The sequence below is a fragment of the Macrotis lagotis genome, chromosome 4, assembly GCF_037893015.1.
Source record: "Macrotis lagotis isolate mMagLag1 chromosome 4, bilby.v1.9.chrom.fasta, whole genome shotgun sequence".
NCBI classification, from domain to species: domain Eukaryota; kingdom Metazoa; phylum Chordata; class Mammalia; order Peramelemorphia; family Peramelidae; genus Macrotis; species Macrotis lagotis.
The window spans coordinates 202,423,383-202,446,713 of record NC_133661.1 but is presented as its reverse complement, the minus strand read 5'-3'; the positions used below and the strand labels follow the sequence as shown (position 1 = coordinate 202,446,713).

General features: G+C 36.4%; 1 protein-coding gene and 1 pseudogene across 1 annotated transcript in view; one reads left to right on the top strand and one right to left on the bottom strand.

Annotated features, from left to right (window-relative positions):
• The window catches only part of EHD4 (EH domain containing 4), a 107,301-nt gene that overhangs the window by 38,496 nt on the left and 45,474 nt on the right, over positions 1-23,331 (top strand). The window contains exon 3 of the mRNA XM_074235166.1: positions 9,119-9,216. Coding sequence (XP_074091267.1) covers positions 9,119-9,216 — 98 coding nt within the window. The remainder of the gene's footprint in view (positions 1-9,118; positions 9,217-23,331) is intronic.
• Positions 2,221-8,170, bottom strand: LOC141520485 (large ribosomal subunit protein eL8 pseudogene; annotated as a pseudogene).

Sequence of the window (23,331 nt, the reverse complement as noted above, 5' to 3'; positions counted from 1 at the left end):
GAATGTTGGTAAAGATTTCTTCCATCTAATTTTCGCTTCTGATTTTTACTGCTTTGGGTTTTTTTTTTTGTGACTCTCTATTTTTATAAGAATTTTCTTCCTTGTTCCTCAAATTTGTTTAATATGTAACCTTCCATATCTTAGTCATGAATATTCATCGGAAGTTAATTTTGATAGAATCTGTGAGGTGTTCATCTGAATCTAATTAATGTCTGCCAGCTTGCTTTTCAGTTTTTACCATCAACTTTTGTGACATAGTAAATTCTAACCACACTAGCTTACTAGGTTTGTTGGATTTTACATATTGTACTGATTTGTTCCACTGATGGACCTATTTTTTTTAATCAGTACCGAATCATTTTGATGATAAGTACTTTGTAGTATAGTCTAAGATCTTGGTTTCCCAGACAAGGGTTAGGTTCTCAAAACAGTCTGTCTCTCCTTGAGGACTTTTATCAGAGGCTGTGTTTCTTCTCAAGCAGATTTTATCAGTACTTCACACACAACTGTTCTTTTCCTTCTCCTTTCAGCAACCCCAAAATGTCCTCAGAACACAGGGGCGGACAGTACCTTCAACACAAAGAAGCATTCAAAGAGGAGGAGCAGGTTTATGGAGAAATGATTGTTATGTGAAAAAAATACATCACTCAAGCTTTAAAATAAGTTGGCTTAGATATTGACTAATTTTCTGTGATTATGTGGCACTGAACCTTCAGCCAGTTCCCTGTTTGTTCTTGATTTCCATACTCCTCCCCTTCTCTTTTTCTTGCCTGTTGCATCTCTCCTGGAATAGTGCCAGCACAGTACTGTAATTTTGTTTAGCAGGAATTGAATGTACAGTTTCCAATGGTACATTTCTAACTCCACTCAGAACCCTGAAGAGGTTCTGGAAATTTATAATGTGGTACTACTGTCATTCCTTTCTGGAGAAAGTTTGTCAATATTGTGGTAATACTAGGTCTCCTAGAATAGTTTCCACTCCTGCTATTTTTCCAGCAAGGGGCAAACATTTCTTCAGAAAGTAGGGTAGTATTAGACTGAGCAGATTACTGTTCTGTTGATTTGTTGCTTGACCCTCCCATTCCCTCAGGTACATCCCAGCACTTTATTCCTCCCCCAAATCTAAGGTATGAATCAGCTAAGGAATAAATCAAGTTGTTGTGTGCATTTAAAGAACCAGTTAGCAGAGGATATTTTTAGCAGTCCATATTTATTTTGTTCTAGCAAGTCTGTTCTCTGTTCAGTACTAATGTTTGTTAAACAGACTTCTTTTAAAAGTAGAAATGAGTAAATTTTCTTAAGTGGATTGAGCTTCTTGTCTTAACTGCTAGCTTTCAAAATCTTTGTTCTTTATTCTAGTGAAAATTGAATTTTAAATTTGCTTTTAGGAGATCTGTGTCATAGTCTTCAAACTACATACTATTTAGTTACTCCCTTCTTGCATTTCTCTAGCTGGAGGAATAGATGTAATCCTTTATGAAAGGCAGCATAGTATGATAGAAAGTTCAGAATTTGAATCCCTGCATTGTGACTTACTACTTGTGTTGTTATCTTTGAGCATTTCACATCACCTTTCCAGGCCCCAATTTCCCTCAACTGCAAAATGAGACCGTTGGACTAAATGATTTCTAAAGGATATCCTGGCTGTCATTGGGACCCTATGATCCTCTCCTTTATGCCCTCCTAGGAATGATTTTAAGATAAATGAAAGAATACATGTGAAACCCTTTGAGATCTATGTGAGAAAGCTATTTTTTTTTGCTAACATTTGTATTTCATGTTCCAAGCTGCCTGTTCATGCTTACATCAGTTATATTATGCAGTGGTTTTGCTTAGCTATACATATACTGGTAGAGTCTGATGCAGTCATTCCTCATCTCACATTCTGGGCATATTTACCTTCTGAGTAATAGCCACTAAATGGGAAAAAAAATTGAGTTTTAAGCAAGTTTTTGAAATTTCTGCCCACTGGCATATACATCAGCTATTTCAAATACAAAGAAAAGGAAGGTCATTATAGGTTTTCTGCATTTATATGTATATCACATTCTTATTAGAATAAATAGATTGAAGTCAAAAGTTTTAAGATAGTAAGAGAGAATTCTAAGAAGAATTCTCCTGAGAAATAAGTGATTTTTCTTATCTTTCCCTTTTTGTTCTAATGGGTTTTTTTCCATTTTGTTTAAATTTTTATTTTTAAGTAGGGGGAAAAACATACATTTAACCCAATTTGGTTGCAAGTTCCTTAGCCTTTGGTTTTTCCAGCTTGGCAATATGAGCTACTGATTTTGGACCCAGAATATTGCCACCCCAGTGATGACAGATCTCATCATATCTATCATTGTAATTGGTTTTGATGGCTTCTACCAGCTTTGCCAGGGCTCCTTTATCTTCAGGATTAACTTGTGTGAAGGCGATGCTTGTGCAGGCTTTCTGTGAACTAAGCAACCAAGTCTGGATTTACCTTTGATAATACAGTAGGGAACCCCCATTTTTCAGCACAAAGCAGGAAGGAAGACCACTAGCTCAGTGGGGTCCAAGTCATGTGTAATCACTACCAACTGTGCCTTTTTGTTTTCTACCAGAGTAGTAACAGTGTTAACACCTGCTCTGAGGACAGGTGATGTCTTAGTGGGGACATCTCCTTTGCCAGCAGCTTTTTGTTCAGCCCAAGCCAGTAAGTAGCCTTTGCTTCTTCTTTTGCTTTGTCTCGGATCTGTACTTGTGAGCCAGTTTAAGAAGCTGGCGATCCAAAGCTTGAGTGAACTGGTTAATTGCTGGTGGCACTTTCAAACACTTATAAAGGATGGACCTCTGATGCTGCAGTCTGACTCGATTTGTCAGGTCCCTTTTAGGCTGAATGTCCTGACCAATACCAAAGTTCTTGGACTGCTTCTCAAATAAAAGATTGACCACTTTCTTGACCTCCTGCTTCTTCACAACAGCAAGGGGCTGGAGCCACCTTCTTCCCCTTGGCCTTCTTCCCTTTGGGTATCTTGGCTGGCAGATCGAGAAAAGCCTAATGGTATTTTTTTAAAGCAAAAAAAGAATTACACCTTTATTTTCTACCACATTTCCCCAAAATTAAGCCAGGTTTTATATTGATTTTTGTTCCAAAAGATGCAATAGAGTTTATTTTCCAGAGTTGTCTTTTTTTTTCCATGTACCTACATTTATTCATTTATTCATGTACAAAAATCTACATTTTATTCAATTACAGTCATGTCATCTTCTTCTGGAATATCAACGTACCTCTCCGAACCCTAGATTCTGGCTTGAATTTCTTGCAACTCTATTTCCTGTTGAACCATTGATTGCAATCTCTCATGTTTAGCAATCAAACTCTTCTTAAATGAGCACTTCTTGTCCTTGTAGCCTGCTTGTAGTACATTGGCAACCCGCTGTCAGTGATTTTTAACCCATGAATTCTTCATCCAAATCATAACTTATTGCAGATTAGGCTTCACAAAGTATCCGTGATGATTTTTTCCTATTCCATTTTCAATTTAATCATTGATTTCCATGTGCAAATGGTTGCTAAATGACTTATTTATTGCAATAAGAGTCTGAAGATAGTCATTCCTGCCTGAATCATTATTTGATCTATTCTCTCTGCAAGGAAGTTCTTCATGTCTCTAGCGTGGTGAGTATAGCAATTGTTTCTGTTATGGTCAAAATTGTCTATGAAAAAGGCCAATGTCTCCCCACTGTATATGGGGCCATCTCCAGTTGTCCTGACCTATGTCTTACCATTGGACTCAAATGCTAGAGGAGAAAGTGAAGCTGCTGGACTTTGCACAGTTCTGCCTCACTTAAATTCAAGAGATTTAGGTATTCTTTCTTTTTTTCTTTCTTTTTTTTTCTTTAAGTTTTTTGCAAGGCAAATAGGGTTAAGTGGCTTGCCCAAGGCCACACAGCTAGGTAATTATTAAGTGTCTGGGGCTGGATTTGAACTCAGGCCCTCCGAACTCCAGGGCCGGTGTTCCATCCACTGTGCCACCTATCTGCTGCCCCCCCCCCCCGTATTCTTTACTAAGAAAAAGGAATTCATTGAGTACTGTTTTAGGCCTGTGTCGGGCTAACTATAGGAAAAGGGGGAAAAAAGGATGACTTAAAAATGATCTAAGAATATAAGCAGTGGGGTGGCTAGGTGGCACAGTGTATAGAGTACCGGCCCTGGAGTCAGTCAGGAGTACTTGAGTTCAAATCCCGCCCCAGACACTTAATAATTACCTAGCTGTGTGGCCTTGGGCAAGCGACTTAACCCCATTGCCTTGCAAAAGCTTAAAAAAAAATATAAGCACTACCAAAGCTTCAATTCCTTATGTCTATGGCTGATTACATGCCTTATGCTTTGACTCATGAGGCCATGTGAGGGCAGATGTAGAGAATCAAAACCAATACAGGGGAAGTTAGAGAAAAAGCAAATTTGTGTGGACAATATGCTGCTCCTGTGCAGGGGTTTTGGTGAAACAGAGCATCTGAGAGAGATGCAGATGGGGAAGGTTGACTGACTGTGAGACAACCTTTAGTAAACTTTTAACTCATAATTCAGTATTATATTATAGGTAGTAAGGAGTCATACATAGTACACTGAACATTAAAGTCATCAAATCACAGGAGTCAGGGAAATACATGCAATGTTTCTCTTCAATAAATACCTATTTTTTGTTTAGTTCGAAGCTTGATGTATCCTGAGGTTATTGTGTACATGCAATATGGAAATTTTTATTTTGTGAATACATAACACACACAGTGATAGCAGCACTGATACATATTAAGTATCAATATCTGATACATATTAAGTCCTTAGTAGGTGTTGATACAAGTATATTTTGGCTTCTGTGAAAGAAAAAATTATTAATGTTTTGTAAATCATCTCAACTCCCCTCCCTAGTAATATGGCAGGCAAAATTTAATAGAAAAGCTAGAAAATATTTTAAAATATTAGTGTGCTATGGTGTCTCCTATGAGAATTGACCTGTAAAGACTGTGTAGTACTTGAGTATAACTATTATTAAAAATAAAAAATCTGAATCCCAGAGTAGCATACTTCCTTGGCCACCTAGCAAAACAAGTGGCAACATTAAATGGAACCACTTCCTTGTAACTGCTTATGTGAAACAGGCCTTTTCAATTTCAAGAACTTAAATGCCTAAAACACATACAATCTTATCTTTCTTATCCTTAGTGATGATTAGAGGTGGGGCTTTCTTTCCACCACACATTATCAAGTGTATACGTTATTCATGTGTTGTGTCTGTACTCCGATTGGTCATTTGGAAGTAAGTTCAGGTTCATCTGTTTATATAGCTATTTACTTCTGGTCCAAAGGTATCCACTTGGGTATTTACAAATACCAAATTATAATTTACATTATCATTTATTTTAAGTATTAATATAGTACTATTATTCATATTTAATTATATATTAATATTATTTTATAATTCAATACATCCATCATGTGTTACAGTGGACATACTAAATGTGTCTGTCTGGCTGATGATCTTAACTGGGGCTTATACATTTAAAAATATTCAGAGAAATTGAAGGGATACTCATTAGTCGGAGAATGTCTGAAAAATTGTGAGATGTGATTATGATGGGATGTTTTGCTGCTATAAGAAATAATGAGCAGGATGCTCTCAGAAAAACTTGAAAAAGACTCACTAGAGGAGAAAGTGAAGCTGCTGACTTTGCACAGTTCTGCCTCACTTAAATTCAAGAGATTTAGGTATTTCTTTTTTTTCTTTTTTTTTTTTAGGGTTTTTGCAAGGCAAATAGGGTTAAGTGGCTTGCCCAAGGCCACACAGCTAGCTAATTATTAAGTGTCTAAGGCTGGATTTGAACTCAGGCCCTCCTGACTCCAGGGCCCGTGTTCCATCTACTGCACCACCTATCTGCCCCCCCCCCCCCCAATATTCTTTCACTAAGAAAAAGGAAGTCATTGAGTACTGTTTTAGTCCTGTGTCAGGCTAACTATAGGAAAAGGGGGAAAAAAGGATGACTTAAAAATGATCTTCTAAGAATATAAACACTGGGATGGCTAGGGGGCAAAGTAAAATCTACTGTCTACAAAGTATCAGCAATATTATAGAATGATCAGCAGTGAATAATTTAGCATTTCTCAGAAATACTGTGTCCCAAGAAAACTCTGAAGGATTTATGATCAAGAATGCTATCTATCCCCAGAGAAAAAACTGATGGTGTCTGAATATAGATTGAAGCATACTTTTCTTGAAGTATCTTTTTTGTTAGGGGGGGATTTACCCATGTTTTCTTTTATAATATGCCTGTTATGGAAATATTTTTATGACTACACATTTATAACCTAAATCAAATTGCTTGCTTTCTCAATGTGAGTTGGGAGTAGGAGGAAGGGGGAGGATTTGGAACTCAAAGTTTTAAAAGTGAATGTTAAAAATTGATTTGATATATTGCTGGGGAAAATAAAATATTAAATATTTTCTAAAGGGAAAAATATAAAATATTCAGAGAAAGGTTCTATAGACTTCAGACTACCAAAGAAGTCCTTAACACAAAAAAAGTTTAGATTCTGGCCTTGGAAGAAACTCTTACCAACCTTTAATTATCCATATTAGCAGGGGAGGATTGGTATATATAACATCAAATTGCAGATAATTTTAAAACCACTTGTATCCAGCTTTAGAATATATGTTTATGTTTACATTTGAATGCATAAGTGTCATTTTAGAGATTCAGTCAAGTGTATATTAACCATAATGAGGCAGAGATGATTCAAATTTCAAAATATGCAGTCAAACTTCCATTTCAAAGCAGACATTTGTTAAGCAACTCTGTGCAATGCGTTAAATACTTTGGATACAAAGATTAAATAAAATACAGTTTCTCCCCTCAAGTAGTTGCTAATTTTATTGGAGAATAAGAAAAATACATATAGTAGAGGCCAAAGCTTCTTGAGAGATTCAAAAAGAAAGAGGTCACAATCCTATTTATAATTCATGTCATGCCTAAGTGACTGGAAGAGATTGTTGGGACAATCAGAAAAATCAGTGTTACTTTAGCAGGTTTTTTGTTTTGTTTTGCTTTGATGTGATCCTGTAATTTTATTAGTGTCAAGAATTCCTATTCCAACAATGAAAGGACTAGCAAATTGCCTTCTGTGGGGGGTGGGCAGAGGGAAGTAAGATTAGGGGGAAAGTTGTAAAACTCAAAATAAATAAAATCTTAAAAAAAAAAAGAATTCCTATTTCACACTTTTACATCAGAACCTGCATCTTACTGTTTTAGAGAGTTGTCAGGGGCATTGAGAATGTGACTGGCTCAGTTTCACAATCAGTATGACAGAGATGAGACTTGAACCCATCATCCAGGGTCCCTAGCCAATAGACTATACTGTCTTTCACACAGTATTAATGATTTTGTATTAGCATATCCTTACTTTAATTGTTAAGTATTTTTCACTTTATGAAAAGACTCATAAATGTCACTTGACCGGTTTTTTTTGTGTATATTAGTCTCGAAAACTGAAATTTACCTCTTTCTTTTCTTACTAGAATCGTAGGACTTAATCCACATCCACAGAAAAAACTGTAGAGTCTGAATGCAGACCAAAGTTTACTGTTTGCAATTTTTAAAACTTGTCTTTTATTGTTTTTTCATTATCATGGTTCCCCCCCCCCTTTTAGTTCTGTTTCTTCTTTCACAACATGACAATATGGAGATATGTTAAACACAATTGTTCAGGTATAACCTATTAACAGATTACTTGCTGTCATGGGGAGAGGGAGACGAGGGAAGGGGGGGAGATAGAAAAAGTTGTAACTCGAAAACTCACAAAAAGATGAATGTTGAAAACTATCTTTTTATGTAATTGAAAAAAGTAAAATAAAATCACGTTAAAAAAACAATCATAGGGCTTAGTGATGGCAGCTTGTAGATCAAGTACTTCAGCTTCTAAAAAGACCTTGAGGTCCGAGGATATAGTGACTTTCTGCATTTGTATGCAGAAATGACTTGTACAACTTAAGTTATAGTGAATACAAAAGCTGGACCTGGATTTATCATTCATGAGAATGTTTTTAAGGGTCTAAAAAAGACTTCATAATTGTGAAGCATAGTATTGTCATCACTGGCTTCTGTGATTTACCTCGGTGAGCTTTGGCTGACGTGGTTCAATTTCCCTCATTCTTTTATACATTTTGTAGTGTTCTCATTTGTTTTGATCATAGGTCAATGTAAATAAAGTACAGCTATGATATTCTCGGATAATGTAGTAAAAAAGTGATGATGATAGATATGCTAGGGAATAGGAAACTAGCTAAGAGAGGCACTGATTAGAGCCTGGGAACTGATCTCAAGAAGTCCTAAGTTCAAATCTAGTCTCAGACACTTTTTGTATGACCCCAAATAAGGGTGAGTCACTTTCTCTCTGCCTTCCAGGATTGTGAGGATTTTATGAGGTAATATTCATAAAGTGCCTGGGCATTAGTTCTAAGTGTGTAATAAATACTTATTTCCTTTTTTCTTTTGATTGATGCTTAGTTTTGTTCATTGTTTATGTTGTATGTGTTCTTTTGATTCTGCTTTCTTGGCTCTGCATTACTTCATACAAGTCATTTTATATTTCTGAATTCCTCATATTCAGTATTTATTATAATGCAATAGTATTCTATTTCATTGTGTGCCACAGTTTGACCAACCTTTACCCAATCAATAGGATCATTTTGTTTCTACATTTTTGCTACCACCAAGTGCTGCTATGAATATTTTGTTCTATATAGGACTTTTTTTCTGTCATTGATCTTCTTATGGAATTGTCTATTAGTGGAATTGCCCTGTCAACAATTTAGTCCTTTTTTCTAATAAAGCAAATTGTTTCCCAGGAGAGTTGGATCAATTTACAGATTTACTGACAATATATTAGTCATCCTGTTTTTTCCATGACCCCTCCAACACTGATAATTTCCATTTTCTAAAAATCATCTTTGGAAATTTGAACTCACCCCCTTGTTTTACAGATGTGGAAATTATGGTCTAGAGTAATTAAGTGACTTAATACCTAAGATCACACAACTGACTAGTTGGTATATTTCAGGTATTATTTTAATTCCATTGTTATTTTAATTCTCTTTAGGTTCATGTGTTCCCAGCTTCCTAACCAAGTTCTGAAGAGCATCAGCATCATTGACAGCCCAGGAATTCTTTCTGGAGAGAAGCAACGTATCAGCAGAGGTGAATGTTTTTTTTAATTATAATTATTCACTTTCCCTTATTACATTATTTATCAAATATAATTTTATGTATTTCTTTCTCACTTTATAAGATAAAGGCAGAAGAGTATGAGTGCTTCCTGAGTTCTTTCTACTGTTTGATTTCATCATTCCATAAATAAAGCCACTAACAATCTTTGTAGAAAGCCTTAAGATTCAAAAAACCCCAAGAAACTAACAGGGAAGTGATGGATTAATGTTAAGAAATAGATTCAGAGGTCATTATTAATTCACCCTAGAATTCCATAAACAGATGCACTTAATATTAGCTCCTATCTCAAATAAAACTTATGCACCTAAAGTGCATGACCACTTCTTGTTTGTTGTTTTAATAGATTACTAGATTTTGATCTTCATAGGAAAAGTACAGAACATAGTAGAAAGCAAGCTAGTATCAGAGCAAGAAAGCTTCCTTTTCTTTTTTTCCAGGTAGAAATACCATTCATATAATTGCTACACCATAGGCAGGCAAAGGAATCTCTCTGAGTTTCTTGTTTTTTAGTTCAAAATTACAACCATACCAATTCTGTGAGTTTTAATTTCTGGAAAATGATGGAACTTAATGGTGTGTCAATAGTGTCTAACTCAATAGAGTTAGATTTTACACAGTTCCACCTGTAAGATAATAAACTCTATAATTCTTGGAGGTCCCTGGAAATTCCTTGAATGATAGAGAACCATTTAAGTCTCAGGAAAAAAAAATGGATTTAATTTTCCAGACTAAGAAAGTCTTGAATATAGAAATTCCATTTGACTAGCACTAAAACAACCTCTGGCAAATCATTTAGAGAAACACTGTAGAATCTTCAAAAATGTATTTGCTATGTGCTTTTTAAAAAGCATACTAGAGATGCCATCGCCTCAACATGGCATTTCTCAAACTTTTTGATCTTGGGACCATTTATACTCTTAAATTACTGAGGTTTTCCCAAAAGAACTTTTGTTTATGAGGGTTCTATCTGCTGATATTTACTATATTAGCATTATTTTATTATCTTAGCATTATTATTTTTCAGTTTTTTAACTTTTTTCTTTAGAGTTTTTAAATTCCAAATTCTATCCCTCCCTCCCATCCCCTTACCCTGTGAGGGCAAACAATCAGATATAGATCATACATGCAACATACATGCAATTATGAAAAACTTTTCCATATTAGTTATTCTATGCAAGAAGACTCATAAGTAAAAAATGAAAGAAAAAAAGTGAAAAATAGCATACTTCAAGTTTGGATTCAAACTAAATCAGCTCCTTTTTTTTTTGCAAGGCAAGTGGGGTTAAGTGGCTTGCCCAAGGCCACACAGCTAGGTAATTATTAAGTGTCTGAGACGGGATTTGAACCCAAGTACTCCTGACTCCAGGGCCGGTGCTTTATCCACTGCACCACCTAGCCGCCCCCAATCAGCTCCTTTTCTGGAGGCAGATAGCATACTTCATCATTTAGTCCTTTAAAATTGTCTTGGATTATTGCATTTCTGAGAATAGTTAGGTATTCACGGTTCTTCATGATACAATATTACTGCTACTGTGTACAATGTTGTCTTGGTTCTATATTCATTTTACTATGTAATAGGTAGTGTAAATCTTTCTAGGTTTTCCTGAAATCAATCTGCTTGTCATTTCTTATAATAAATTAACATTCTTTTACCTTATATACCACAGCTTGTTTAGCCATTCCTCAATTGATGGGCATCTCTTCGATTTCTAATTCTTAGCCACCACAAAAAGAGTTGCTAAAAATATTTTTGTACAAATAGGTTCTTTTCCTTTTTTTTTTTTTTTTGATGTCTTTGGGATATAGACCTGGCAATGGTATTTTAGCATTATTGTGATAATGGTTTTGACCCTGTGGACTCCCTGAAAGGGCCTTGGAGATCCCCAAGAGCACTTAGAACATGCTTTGAGAATCACTAGCCTAAATAAAAATATAACCATAGGTGAATATTAGAACATGGCCAGTAGAGGATTTAGTTTAGCTCAATTATATATATATATATATATGCCTATATATTCAGATAATATATGTATATGTCTATTTGATTAAAAATAATAATCAGGTAATAACTAGAACTCAGAGGCCTCTTAGTACCTGTACATGTTCTCTTCCACTTCATAGAGGCAGTTAACTAAGACAGTCAAAGCAACTGTTACAGAAACCATGGGGCAAGAATATGGGAAGGATTGACAGGATAAGGGAAGCATCCAGGGACAAAGAAAGGAAGGGGAGAGAAAAAGCACAAAATCAATACACAAAAGATAAGCATATCTTTCTGCTGGCATTTCAGAAATGCTGCCTTGGCTTTTCAGCTAGTCTCACTCCCACAGAACACATGGAAATTCTTTGAAATCAGGTCTTTGTATAACAGTTCTGAATGTAAACCCTCTGTGGTTTCCACATTGGAAGGAAACAATGCATTTGCTTGAACTATGAAATCAGTGGACTGGAAAAGATCATTTGCAAAGCTGTCCATTAACCTCCAGGAATAATTGTACTTTCCCAATTTAGATAGTTTGGTTTGTTCCAGTCTTTGCTGGGTTCTTTTTAAAACACACATATTTATCAAGCTGCCAGTGGGTCTTTAGCTCTTGATTCATTATTTTAGAGCGGGAAAGAAGGAAGTGGGGGGGGGAGCATTTAATAAGTGATTACTATGGCCGTGACACTATGTTAAACACTGGCAATATAGGCAAAAAAGATAGTCTCTACATTCTAATAGTGGAAAACAGACCAAGGGGGAATTAAAAAGGGAAGGACTGAGCAGAGCAGGGGTGAGGGTTATTGGGAGAGGGAGGAACCTTATGGAGGAACATTCCAGGGTGAGCAGGTCACTGGGGTTATAGACTGTTCCTGGGCAAGGAAACTCCAAGTGCTGAGGGAAATTGCATGAGAGAATCATCTACTTTAGAAGTAGATGACACGGGGTGGCTAGGTGGCATAGCAGATAAAGCACCGGCCTTGGAGTCAGGAATACCTGGGTTCAAATCTGGTCTCAGACACTTAATAATTACCTAGCTGTGTGGCCTTGAGCAAGCCACTTAACCCCATTTGCCTTGCAAAAACATAAAAAAAAAAAAAAGAAGTAGATGACACCAAAGATTGTAACAATACCAGCATTCCAAAGATTGTAACAATACCAGCATTACATTACAATACTGCTTAGTGTAAGAAAGGACTTAAAAGAGATCATTTTAGGAAAAGAATTTGGTACCTTAATTTATCACTCAAAAATATATTGTGCCAAAATATAGGTATTTTAAACTACAATTTCACATAAAGAAAATGATACTTTGTTTATTTCATTTGAAGATTTCAAGAATTCTGTCTGACTCCATCTCTGTGTCTCTGTCTCTGATTCATTCTCTCTCTCTCAATACATATATGTGTGTGTGTGTGTGTGTGTATGTATATGGCCTTACTTTCCAAATTACCACCACCGAAGTGCACTTAAAAAAACCTTAAAATTAGTAAACTAACTAGGAATCCAAAAAAAAAAAATAAATTGAGAATAGCTAGAAACTTTATAAGCAAAATATTCAGAGAAATCATCCTTCTTCGACTTTAATTGCACCATAAGCAAATCATCTCTCTAAAACACCAATGTTACTTCAGCAGTATTTATTCATGGGAAGACAAAAGAAGAGTCAGCTGGGGGTTGGGAAGTATTTTTATTCTTCTTGGCTACCTTTATCTCCATTACTTTTTTTTTTTAGTTTTTGCTGGGCAATGGGGTTAAGTGACTTGCCCAAGGCCACACAGCTAGATTATTAAGTGTCCGAGGTTGGATTTGAACTCAGGTATTCCTGACTCCAGGGCCAGTACTCTATCCACTGTGCCACCTAGCTGCCCCTCTCCATTACCTTTTAAGCTCTTTTCCCCTGTGAGTTGTTGGGATAGTGGAAATTTGAAGTGAATGGTGAATCTATTTTTATTATAATATATAGATTGAATATATTGAATATATATTATATATTATAATTGAATAAAATTTTTATTCAATAGTATGATTTCTTTTTAGTTAAATTCTGTTTTTTCTAACCACAGGTTCCATGTCTAAACTGATTCTCTCTCTCTCTCTCTCTCTCTCTCTCTCTCTCCCTCCCTCCCTCCCTCCCTCCCTCCCTTACTATTTCAAGTAGCCAGTGGGGCTGTTTGACTGCCATAAAGTGTCTTTATTGGGGAGAGGGGATGTCAGAGAAGTATAATGAATAGGTTGAGTGTTTTATATTTTGTATCTGTTCCAGGGTTCTGGTGACTTCTTTGAATAATAAGCATTTTCTATGGTAGGATGAAATAAATGTTGTCCCACATGGCATATTGAAATGCTCTCAGTGGAATTGGAGACCCTGTTATTCACGTTTGGAAAAACTTAAACATGAACCATACCTAAGTTTTCTTCAGGATATGATCTTCTGTGGGGTAGAGGGGTTGGTGAGAAGATCAGGCTCCTAGGAGCAAATCTGGTCTGTGTAAAACCTAAATTCCTCCTAGGGCAAAAGGTGACACTAGCTTATTTCAAAGCCTAGCAAAACAGCATCTCAGTTTCTAATCTCCCCCCGCGACTATTGCCTCTTCTGTTCCCTGTTAATTAAAAATTAACTTCTACTTATTTTGTAATTACTTATTTAGATACATGTTGTTTTCTCTCAAATAGAATTTAAGTTTCTTGAGGAAAGGAACTGTTTTATCCTTCTATTTGAACGGTATCTGATGTATAGTAGGTCCTTAATAAATATATGTTAATTGATTGATTGATTGAAAACTAGCACCAGAGGGTATTAACAACTATGGTAAGTTTAGAAGCTTTATCTAAGAGGATATGATTTACAAATGTGATCTTTTATGAATCTTTAATGATATCTTAAAACATCAAAAATACCATTTGTTGAATGATTGACCTCACTAGAATCCATTTCCAGATTGATAATACCTCAAGATCCCTTCAGCCTATGAACCCCAAGCTCTGTAGGCAACTAGAACAGTTGCTGTGACAAAAGTGGGATCCCACCACTACTATTCATTATATGTTCCAACCTAAGCTGTTTCTATGGACAGTGTTAGCACCTATGAAAACTTTAAGTAACTACTCCTATATATTAATTTGGCATTAAAGATCAATCTTCAAATCAGGAATGGTTCAAGTCCCACTTTGATATTTTTGGCTGTCAGATCCTGGTCAAATTAACTTTACCAGGCTGACACTTAGGAAGTCTCAAATTTGAACAACAACAGCAACAAAAGTCATGCCATCGAAGTTCTACTCCAATGCCACTTGGGTCCTAGAAGGCTCTAAAAGTGAAACACAAACTCTGGTAAGTCCTTCTAAGCTGGACCTTGCTCATGGACCCAGTGAAAAAAAATTGATGTCTTTTGTCTGAGGAGCAGCCTAGTTGATCATCAGAAGATAATTTTGACAGCAGGAGAATGACCTTATTCAATCAAAGGAGCCCTGTGAAGAGTATCTGTGTGGGGTGTGGGCAGGTTGAGGGAAAGCAGAGAGCCTAAAAATATGGAAGAAACTGGTTTTAGTTATGTGTTAATAGTCAATGGGTAAAGCAGATAGATTGGTAGAGGAGAGGCAGAGAAGAATGGGTTCTATAGAGTATAAAGAAAATTCCATCTTGGACTAGGAAATAAGCATAGTAGAACACAGTATATACAACATCTTTTCTGTTGGACACAGATAGGTGACTAAAAAAGAAGCATCCAAAATGGATATAGTATCTGTGTTGTACATTGTAGTATATAGAAATAGTGAAGGTTACCCTATATCTCTTGTGTATACTTCATTTGTCTACCTGTACTGTATAAAATGTGTAATCATGTAAGCCCCCATTTGGGAAAGTAGATTTTGTTGATCTTGAGAATATATTACTGCCATTTAATTATCCCAGATGGGGCATGTCCCAAACAAGATCATGAAGTAGGGGGAGTAAGTCTCTCTGCAGACCCCATCTTTTTTTTGCTCCCCTACTGTGAGGTTCCCTTCTCTCTGATGTCTTATTTGCTGTCTCTCAATTTCCAGCTCCAGCAAAACTTGCTGGAAAGGAAGGTATTACCTGTCATTTAGTTGAATTTTAGTGTCAATTTCAAGGTGAGATTGCATTTAAATCCTTATTCCTGATTAGAGTGTTGTCTTAGTTAAAGATATCAAAGACTATGAGGGCAGATAGCTGGTGCAGTAAACAGAGCACAAACCCTGGATTCAGGATGACCTGAGTTCAAATCCGGTCTCAGACACTTAATAATTACCTAGCTATGTGACCTTGGGCAAGTCACTTAACCCCATTGCCTTAACAAAAAAAAAAGATATCAAAGACTCTCACAAAGCTTCCTATTATATAACATTACATATATGTATGTATATGTGTGTACATACACATATGTTTAATATTTTTACACATAGAGACATTATATATGAGATGGGGAATGGAGGAAAAGCCTTCCTAAGATTGAAACAATATGAACAAAACTCTAGGAGATAAGGAGAAATGCTTCTCCATAGTGGAGCTTTGTACCCAGTGAGAGCCTTTAAACCTATAATAATTTCCCTATAGAGTATCCCAATAGACTTTAAAATCATCGACACAGGGACTCATTTTCTTCTTTTTTAGCAGTTAATAGATATTTATTAATTGATTTAAGGCAATAGTGCCTGAAAAAATACATTTGAGTCATAGTAGTTATAGATACAGGAGTTGGGGGTAGTAGGGTGAGGGCAGGAGGACAGGACCCAAAAGAATCAGAAGAACTGAGAAAATTGTTTATTTGTGGCTTTAAGTTTCAAAGCTACAAATGATAGTTTAAGGTAATTATGTCCAGCTCAGAAATGAGAGCTACTAAGCTATACAAAAGGTTACCTATGGCCTTCCTATTGATATAGTTTTTAAAATGTATTGCTGTCTATGTCTTACTGTATTTTTATTTATTTTCCTAAATATTTCCTATTTAAATTTTAATTGGTTCAAGTCAAAATTGAGAATATTGGCCATGTGTTTGAAACCCTCTGGCTTAAGACATTTTGAGAAATGAGGTGCATATAAATGATGTGGTGATGAGAAATCCCCAAACACAGTATTCCAGAGGTTTGGGGTTTGTGATTTTTTTCCTTGCAAGGCAGTGGGGTTAAGTGACTTGCCCAAGGTCACATGGCTAGGTCATTATTAAGTGTTTGAGACCAGATTTGAACTTAGGTCCTACTGACTCCAGGGCCGGTGCTCTATCCACTCTGCCACCTAGCTACCCCCGGAGTTGTGACTTATTCTTGTGTAGAAGAGGTTGATGAAGCAATGTGTATGCTCAGTCATATATGATTGAGTATGTAATGGAACCCACAGAGAATTATTTCTGGAAAACATTCTGTAAAACATGGAGCACATTAAACTCGAAGAAGATTTTTGATGGTAGTATTAAAGAAGATAACAGAAAAATATAACTTTAAAAATTGCTTTGAAAAGTAAGCAAAGATTGAACCATAGAAATTATGAAATATTGACATATTGGAAATAAGAAAGGATTTGCTTTTGTATCTTTTGATGGCCAGGATACAATGGACAAAATTATTATTCAGAAATGTACTTGGCAAAACTAATACAAGAAAAGGCCCTTTCACAGAAAGAGATGCAGACTACTGCCTCCAAAAAAGGATGCTGGCTCAGGAAGCTTTAGAGGTCATAGAATAAATTTGGACTTGGTGACAGAGGCAGTTATGGTGGTAGAAAGAGTGGACGTAATGCATTTGATGGAAATGGTGGCAAGTTTGGAGATGGTCCATAGTCCTGGCTATGCAGTAGAGAGGATTATGATGGTAATAAGTGGTGGTAGACCAGGATACAGAAACCAAGGTGGTGGATAGGGATTGGTAACGATGGTGGAAAGTTAATATGATTACAATGAAGGAGGAAATTTTGGTGATAGAAACTGTGATAGCAAAGGGAATGATGATTTTCAAAATTATAGTGGTCAGCTTCAAATTATCAAGCCATGAAAAAAGAAAGTTTTGATGGAATGAGTTCTAGCATTCTTATGGTGGTGGCTATGGTAACCAGAGATTCTAAAAAACTATCAGAGGTTCTTATCAGAAGAGACTGAGTTGTCAAGAAATCTTAAGGTTACTTTGAAATAATTGTGTGTTCCAATTGAAAATGTGCAATGCATTAAAGAAACTGTAAAAATCAATTACAGAAGGAATGAAGATCCATAGTGGGAAAAGTAACTGCAGCTTGGAAGTTTTTCTTTTTCAGGTCTGTCACAGCTACAGTTTGCATGAAGTGTGCCTATTGATTAATGCAAGGGGTGTCAATTAGGTATATTTTTTAAACATTAAATCTGTTGTAGTTTTATCTTTTGTTTTCCTTTTCACAATGCCCTATAAATTGTGGCAATGTGCCAGGAATAAATAAAAAGGAATTTTTAGCCTTTCTCAAAAAGTAAAGAAATAGGGGCGGCTAGGTGGCGTAGTGGATAGAGCACCGGCCTTGGAGTCAGGAGTACCTGGGTTCTGGGTTCAAATCCGGCCTCAGACACTTAATAATTACCTAGCCGTGTGGCCTTGGGCAAGCCACTTAACCCCATTTGCCTTGCAAAATCTAAAAAAAACCCCTAAAATTCTTCTTAACACTCTCATCCTATGAGCCATTTGGCTCAAATCTTAGAATTGGTATTGAGTATTAAGGCCACCTTAAATTTTTTTTTTTTTTTTTTTTTTTTTTTTTTTTTTTTTTTTAGATTTTGCAAGGCAATGGGGTTAAGTGGCTTGCCCAAGGCCACACGGCTAGGTAATTATTAAGTGTCTGAGGCCGGATTTGAACCCAGGTACTCCTGACTCCAAGGCCGGTGCTCTATCCACTACGCCCTAGCTGCCCCTTAAATATCTTTCTTAGACTTTTCTAGCCTCTAATTCAATTCAGCAAATTCATTTATTAAGTGTTTACTGTATGTCTGCTATTATGGCTAACAAGGACAAATATAAAACATTCTGCCTTCTAGGAGTTTAAGATTTAGAGAAGAAACACATATATAAAATGTGCATGCGCATACAAAAATTAAATATAATTTTTTTAATGGTACTGAAGCAGTTACAAATAAATAGTGTGTATCCTTTTAAGCAATTTTCTGGAATAACCAAGTCATTGTCTTTAGGAGTTCTGAAAACAAAAAAGACCCAGGTGATTGGTGTGGGAGTAATTTAATATGCTCCTTCATTTGAATGCCTGTGATTCTTCCTTCCCATCACTGGCAGTCTTCAGCTCAAGAGTTTCCTTTGTTTCTTTATGATTATCAGCAGGTCTGCAGGAACAAAAGAAAAAATATACAACTAGTTTTTTTTGTTGTTTGATTATTAATCCATGACCTCATGGGCTACTTCCTGTTTGCAACATGTCATAAATACTGGGTTTTTGTTTTTCTTAATTTAATATCAAAACACCAGGAGGGATAAGAATATCCAAATATTCAACAATAGCAAAAAGTTAAGGGTTACAAACTATTTTCCACACAGCAGTTGTGAGGTAAGCAATGATTAAGCAATCTACCCCTAGTCACAAAGCTCCTTATCTGAGTCAAGTCAGGAACCCCATTTTCTAACATAAATTCTAAGTCTTTCTCCAGTACACCAAGTAGTACAAAGAAGTATTTATAATATTAATGATTTTGTCCAAATTGTCACATAGAAGCCTAACATCCTGTAGGATTTAATTTCTTTTTATTGATGAATGCCTTTCAGTGAAAGGGGTCAGTGAGTGAGATTTGGAACGTTAAGTGTTTTTTTTATCTTCTCCCTCCTTCCCCCCCCCCCTTTTCCTCTCCTGCCTCCCTGGGTCATTGGTTCATTGAGGTCATCCTAGGAGTCTGTGTCACTTGCATAACACTTTTAGCCATAATGCAGAAACTCCAAGGGCTTAATTTTTTAATATGTCATAACATCATAGATTTAGAACTCTTTAAAAATTATTTATTTAAGGTAGTGGGGTTAAGTGACTTGCCCAAAGTCACACAGCAAGGCAGTTATTAGTGTTTGAGGTTGGATTTGAACTCGGATCCCCCTGACTCCAGGGCCAGTGCTCTATCCACTGTACCACCTAACTGCCCATGCCAACCAGCTGCCCAGATTTAGAGCTTAAAGAGATCTTGGGGTCATCTAACCTAGCCCCATTTTTACAAATGAGGAAAGGTCACATAGGTAGTAAGAGGAAGGGTCAAGATTTGAACCCAGGTTTATTCATTCCAAATCCAGTTTGTTTTCTCTTGTACCATACTCCTTAGGATATGGTCACAGTTTTCCTTAGGTAACTGCCTATGCTATCTTCTCCTCTGTGTCTCTAATTAAAATGCTAGTTAGTATCTTTATTAAGATGCTTAAAATGAGAGCAACATCTGAAAAATTAAGATAATTTCTTCAGAACTTAAAGAGCCAGTATAGAGGATAGGGTGCTAGACAAGAGTAGGAGTCAGGAAGTCTTTTGTTCAAACCTCTCTTTAAATTGCCAAAAATGTCTGCCAAATATTAAATATCAAATTATCATTAAGGAAATAAATATTATTGTTATTAAGCATTTTGAGGTCTCATAGGACCATAGATTTTGAGTTTACAGGACCTTGGAGATCATTTCATCTAAATCTTCATTTTACAGATGTGGAAACAGATCTATGCTGAATAAATAATGTCACACAAGTAGTAGGTAGCAAAGCTGGGATTTGAATCCGGCTCCTCTGACTCAAATCCAGTGCTTTTCTAGTATCACTATGGTTTCCAGAGAGAATTCTAGATGTAGTGTGTGTTAGAAAGTCCCTTAGAGGTCTTCTATTTTTAACCCATTATTTTACAAAGGAAGAAACTGAGGCTCAGTGAAATGACTTGACCACAATCATATGGAATGTAAATGGAAGAGCTGACATTTAGCCTCAAATCTACCACTGACTGCAAATCTACCATTGTTTGTTTTGCAGCTTCAACTGACAATAGTTATAATGGTAATTCATAGTGCTCCAAGACTTCTTTGATGATGAAAATAGAAACAGTCTCATCTTTTCCTGTCATTTTAAATAATTGAAGAAAAGCTCTGGATGGGCAAGTCACTTAACATCTATGTCCCAGACAATTCTCTCTGAGTATAAACAGCAAAAGAGTTACATTAGGAAAGGTATTTTTCCTTATCAGGAGTTCCCTGAATGAACAAATATTCTATGAGATTTTAAGATTTTCCTTAGAAAAGACAAACCTGGGGCAACTAGGTGGTATAGTGGATAGAGCACCTGTCCTGGAGTTCAAATTTGACCTCAGACACTTAATAATTGCTTAGCTGTGTGACCTTGAACAAGTCTCTTAACCCTATTGCCTTGCAAAAGAAAAAGAAAAGACAAACCTCTGTTTTAGGAGAGACATTATGTAAGAAGGAAATGGGCAATATCTCATGCCAAACACTGGTGCAGCAACAGACATGAACCCCACAGCATGAGCAAGATCAAGTTAGAGGATCCTTATTTTATAATGATATTTAAGAACAATAATGGCAATGTCATACTGCCTCAACAGAGACAATTCCAAAATAGTATAATGTGAACTTGGTGGTATACACCTACAATCCCTGCTACTCAGGAAAACTGAGCCTAGTAGTTCCCTTGAGTTCAGAAGTTCTAAGCTTCAGTTCCAAGCCATTCAGGTGACTGCTAGTCTAGCACAAAAGCCACCAGGAATGGGGGACTATCAAATTGTGTAAGGAAGGGAGAACCAGACGAAGCTAGGAAAGATAGACAAAGTGAAGTTTCCATGCAGATCAGGATTGGGATTAGCCCCATGAGTGTCTGTGGCACTTCCAGACTGGGTGAGAAGGGGAGACCCAGTCTCCAAAAAAAAAAAAAGTATAATACCACTGTTCTGCCTTCATGCAGGAAATCCTGGTTTCCTTTTGTTCCGGAAAGATTGCTGACAAACAATTCATGTTGCCTCTCCAGCTGGTACCAAAGGAAATTCTAAATCACAAAAATTGTCATTTCTCTTCTTAAATGGGTTCTCTTTCTTCACCAAGTTGCAAACTGGAAAATATCAGCTACCTGCTGTCCATTTTGAATATCATCTAATATTTTATTTGCATGATTTTTCTTGGCATCTAATTTTTACCTACATTGACAAAAACAGGAAAATATAGAAGCAAACATATACAACTTAGAGTCAGGAAAAGCTAGATTTAAATCTTAACCTCTGGCAATTATTATGTAACCATGGGTAGTTCACTTAACATCACTGAGTTTCTGTTTCAACTTCTTTGAAGAAGTCATAATTACTTTAGCACTTATCTTACAGGATTCTTGTGAAGCTCAAATAAGATAATGTAAAACAATTTTACCTTTTTATTATTAACTTGAAAATAACTCAAAACTTTTAAAAATTAATACTTTTTATGTGACACCCTAGTCAGGTGCCAAACTCAGAGTCTGAATTAAGTGTGAATCCTGCCTCAGACCCTAATAGTTGAGTAACTAGTGAGTAACTTAACCTCTCCAGTAGCAGTTTCTTCACCTCTAAAATGGACATAGTACCTTACAGGGTTGTGCCAAAGGTCAAATCAGATAAAGAAATATATGTCAAGTATCCTTTTTTTTGTTTGGTGAGGCATTGGGCCAGTGCTCTGTCCTCTACACCACCTAGCTGAACCACCAAGAACTTTTGTAAAGCATTTTGCAGACCTTAAAGCTCTACATAAATGTCTGCAATTATCACAGTTGCTGATGTTGTTATAATTTCCATTCCAGAGGAGTTTGTTAGCCAAATCAAAAACCTGCCTGCTCTTCAAGGCTTTGTGCTACAGTGAAACAGTCCCTGACCTCAAGGAATTTGTATTCTTTTTAATTAACGTTTTTTGAGTTCCCATTATGAACACAACATATTCTGAGACACTCTGATACTGATGGAATGGGGGGAAAATTATTTTTTGTTCCTTTGAAGCTTATATTATAGAACAGAATGGCAATCCCTTGTGCTATATATAGATCACTTCAGAGAATTGAGCAGTCAGATGCATATAACTCAGCAATGGCTCATTCATTTGTCAACCTTGAAGACTGAGTTAGTTTTCCAAGTAATTGATGTTTATCCCTTCAAGCATCAAAATATCTGGTGTACAAAGCCGGAACTGAGGTGAGGGCCAGGTATTTTGCTTCAGAGTCCTGAATTTAGAGGGCTGCTGGCATAATCCTCCTATACCCTAGAAACAACAGATTTTTTAATGCCTAGTTAATGAGATTAATTTGTGAAAATAGGAAATTTCCTCAGGCTGGTCCAATGACTCTTTCTTCTATGTGTTAATCATTTCTATTGTAAATATTTCTAAAATGCTTTTCATACATTTTTGCTTTCTTAAGCAAGGAGTTCTGTATATAATTTAACCTTTTGGAAGCCACTAAGGGTTTTCATGGACCATAGTGCAATTTCCTGCTTTTTGACTTTTTCAAGTATCAAGCTTAAACTAGGGTGATGCCTCTGGAATGGGATTGATGTGAGAGCTAGTCAAGAGAAGAACAAATGTGGAGTTTTCAAGCATGGCTGACTAAGAGATCAGTGATGCCATTAACAGAAATAGGAAAGTCATAAAGAAAAACAGGTTTTTGGAGGAGATGACAGGTTCTGTTCAAACTTCTGGTTGTTTGAATTGCCCTCAGGGTGTCCAGGGTGGAACCATCCAGTAAGGGATTTGGAATGTAGGTCTAGATTGTGGGAGGAAGGTCAGAACCAAAGTTATCCATATAGAAAACTGAGTCCAGAAACTTGTGTAAGCCTGTGGATTCTGCTTAAGTTCTGCTTAAATCTTCTTCCTCCTTCCCTCCCTCCCTCTCCCTCTCTTCCTCCTTGCTTCCTGCTCTCACCTCTTTCTTCTCTACTCTGTCCCCTCTTCCCTCCCACATCCCCCCTCTCTCTTTCATATGTGTGTGTGTGTATGTATATACATTCAGCACAGTAGTAGAAAAAGAACTACTAAAGCAGAGAAGGCATAGTACAAAAGTTGGAAGACAAGCTTCATTGTCACAGAAGCAAAGAAAAGGAAATGGGCAACAATATCAGATTCTAGAAGGAGGTTCAAGAAAATA